This window comes from Bidens hawaiensis, unplaced genomic scaffold (assembly GCF_021521415.1).
Source record: "Bidens hawaiensis isolate Kalapana, Puna unplaced genomic scaffold, B.hawaiensis_p1.1 tig00059344_1, whole genome shotgun sequence".
Classification (NCBI taxonomy): Eukaryota; Viridiplantae; Streptophyta; class Magnoliopsida; order Asterales; family Asteraceae; genus Bidens; species Bidens hawaiensis.
The window spans coordinates 47,739-50,212 of NW_027506440.1; the positions used below are offsets into that span (position 1 = coordinate 47,739).

A 2,474-nucleotide genomic window follows, 5' to 3' on the forward strand; every position below is an offset into this window, starting at 1 on the left:
ATGATATGAGCCCGAGCCTCATATAAAGCTTATTTAGTTATCTTGTCCGAGCTTGAGTCTTGTATGTGAAGCTTAGTAGGCTCGTTAAAGCCTTAACAAGCTTCCTGTTTTTTTTCCATACCTCGTATGTATTAATTGCACACTACACGTTCAAGCTTGAATCGAACCTTGACTCATTTAAGGCACTACAGGAGTTGAAGCCGAGCTTAGACTAACTTAAGATTTTTCTCAAAAAAATCTTCTAAAATTAATTAAAAATATATACAGGTTATTAACTTATTTCACAAATAATAAACAAACCTATCCCGATTCCCGAACCCACCCGGTAGTTGAAGTAACTTATTATTATTATTATTATTATTATTATTATTATTATTATCAGCATCTTGTCTTGTCTTTGTAGTTGGCTTGTTGAGTTTGCTTGAAAATGGAGAATTACAGCAGCGTTGAAATCGTTCAACAAAGCCCTAGCTCACCGGTCTTCACCCTGTACCTCAACAGGCCGCTCAACAGCAACGCACTCACACTCCAATTCTTCTCTGAGTTCCCCAAAGCCCTGTCCTATCTCGACCAAAACCCTAACGTCGCCGTCATCATCCTCTCCGGCAAAGGCAAACACTTCTGTGCCGGCATAGATCTCAAATCCCTAACCTCTCTCACGGCTGACGTCAATGCTTCTTCCGACCGCGGACGCTCTGCTGAAAAACTACGCCGACAGATCAAGTTCATGCAGGATGCCATCACGGCCATTGAGAACTGCCGAAAGCCGGTGATTGCTTGCATTCACGGTGCGTGTATTGGCGGCGGAGTTGATATTGTAACTGCTTGTGATGTTAGGTATTGCACGGAGGATGCTTTGTTCTCGGTTAAGGAGGTGGATTTGGCTATCACTGCTGATTTAGGATCGCTGCAGCGGTTGCCGGAGATCGTAGGCTATGGGAAGGCCATGGAGCTGGCTTTGACTGGCAGGAGGTTTTCTGGATCGGAAGCCGAGTCGATGGGACTTGTTTCCAAGGCTTTTGGTTGTAAAGCAGATTTGGAGGAAGGTGTTAGAGCAATTGCTGAGGGAATTGGTGCAAAGTCTCCCCTTGCTGTGACCGGTACGAAAAGGGTTATGCTAAAAAGTAGAGACTTGACATTGAATCAAGGGTTGGATTATGTTGCCACTTGGAACTCTGCTATGCTTTTATCATCTGATTTAGAGGAGGTTGTATCAGCGCAGCTGCGCAAAACTAAGCCTTCTTTCTCTAAGCTATGATTTATTAACTAATAATAGTAAGTTTTTTTCTATCTAAACACTTTATAGTATGTAATGCATATTCATTTTAAGTTAACCATTCTTGTAATGATGTCAGGTTGCTTAAGGTTCTACTGTCTTCCACCAACTAGCAACAAAATAAATGAGGAATCAAGTGTCATTTTGCCATATCTGTGTAATAATCACTCCATGGAATGTAACATTATATATATATATATATATATATATATACAATTTTTAAGGTTTGTGTCAAGGTTCATTAGAGACAAATAAACTTTGTAACGCACCTTGGCATAACATAGTGACAAAAGCATTAGCTTATTTCTTCACCATGGATGCAAAACAGAAAAGAAACATAACTGTGTTTGGAAGCAAACTAAGACAATGGTCCATTGTTTACAACAATAAGGAGGAAGGTTTCACCTTCAAATGCAGTCTGTCTGTATGTCCCATAAGCCATCAATCTTTAGGGGGGCAGGGTCTACAAAACTCACCAAAATTGATTGCTTAGAGCATTACTAGACCTTGTTTAAAACATGTAACTGAGCATGCTCCTAAAAGAAACCCTTTCTCACATTCAAGTGGTAGCTTTTGACTTATGCAATTGGTAGTATTATTGTTATTCTAGATGTACATTCTCATGTGGAGTTCAAAGTAACATCTATGTTATTCAGAACAACAGAAGTAGAACTAGCTAGTACCTAGTACAATAGAAAAGGGGCTACATAAAGTGACCCATGGGCCAGCCTACTTCATCTCTAGGCTTGGAACAAGAAGCACCATTCGTTCTCCGTTGAATTTCTCTCATCTTGTGCTTTGGTCTTATGGGAATGGGCATGGCCTCCAGCCCCATTAGCTTACCGACCACACCGGGTTTGCACCAGATCACCCTCTCCCCTGCAACTTTTGCAGGTCGGAAGGAAGATCGGTACATGGCGTCTTTTCCATCAAGAGAAAACCTCGGGTACTGGTTCAGGGCGTTTCTTGCGGAGCGTAAAATGTCAGAACTGTTTACACATGACATCCGACTAGGCTTGGCTGCCATTTTTTCCTCGAGGTCCAGTTGCATGATCATCTCCTCCAGGGTGGGCTGGCGATGCTGGTTCAGAGTGGAGGTCGAGGCATGACCGGTGCACAAGTTGTTAAAGCTTTTTTTCATGGTTGAGGTCCATCCATCTGATGAATGAATGAATGAATGAATATATGGATGGATGGA

The 2,474-nt window shown here is 41.8% G+C and overlaps 1 protein-coding gene across 1 annotated transcript; it reads left to right on the forward strand.

Moving 5' to 3' along the window:
• The first annotated feature begins 427 nt into the window (after positions 1–427).
• Positions 428–1,279, forward strand: LOC143617851 (delta(3,5)-Delta(2,4)-dienoyl-CoA isomerase, peroxisomal-like). Its single transcript, XM_077090271.1, has one exon. The coding sequence runs from the start codon at positions 428–430 to the stop codon at positions 1,256–1,258; it is 831 nt and encodes a 276-aa protein (XP_076946386.1). The 3' UTR covers positions 1,259–1,279.
• The last annotated feature ends 1,195 nt before the right edge of the window (positions 1,280–2,474 follow it).

Bases quoted from the DNA above. Each gene is read 5' to 3' on its own strand.
- LOC143617851 (XM_077090271.1), top strand. From the start codon at position 428: ATGGAGAATTACAGCAGCGTTGAAATCGTTCAACAAAGCCCTAGCTCA.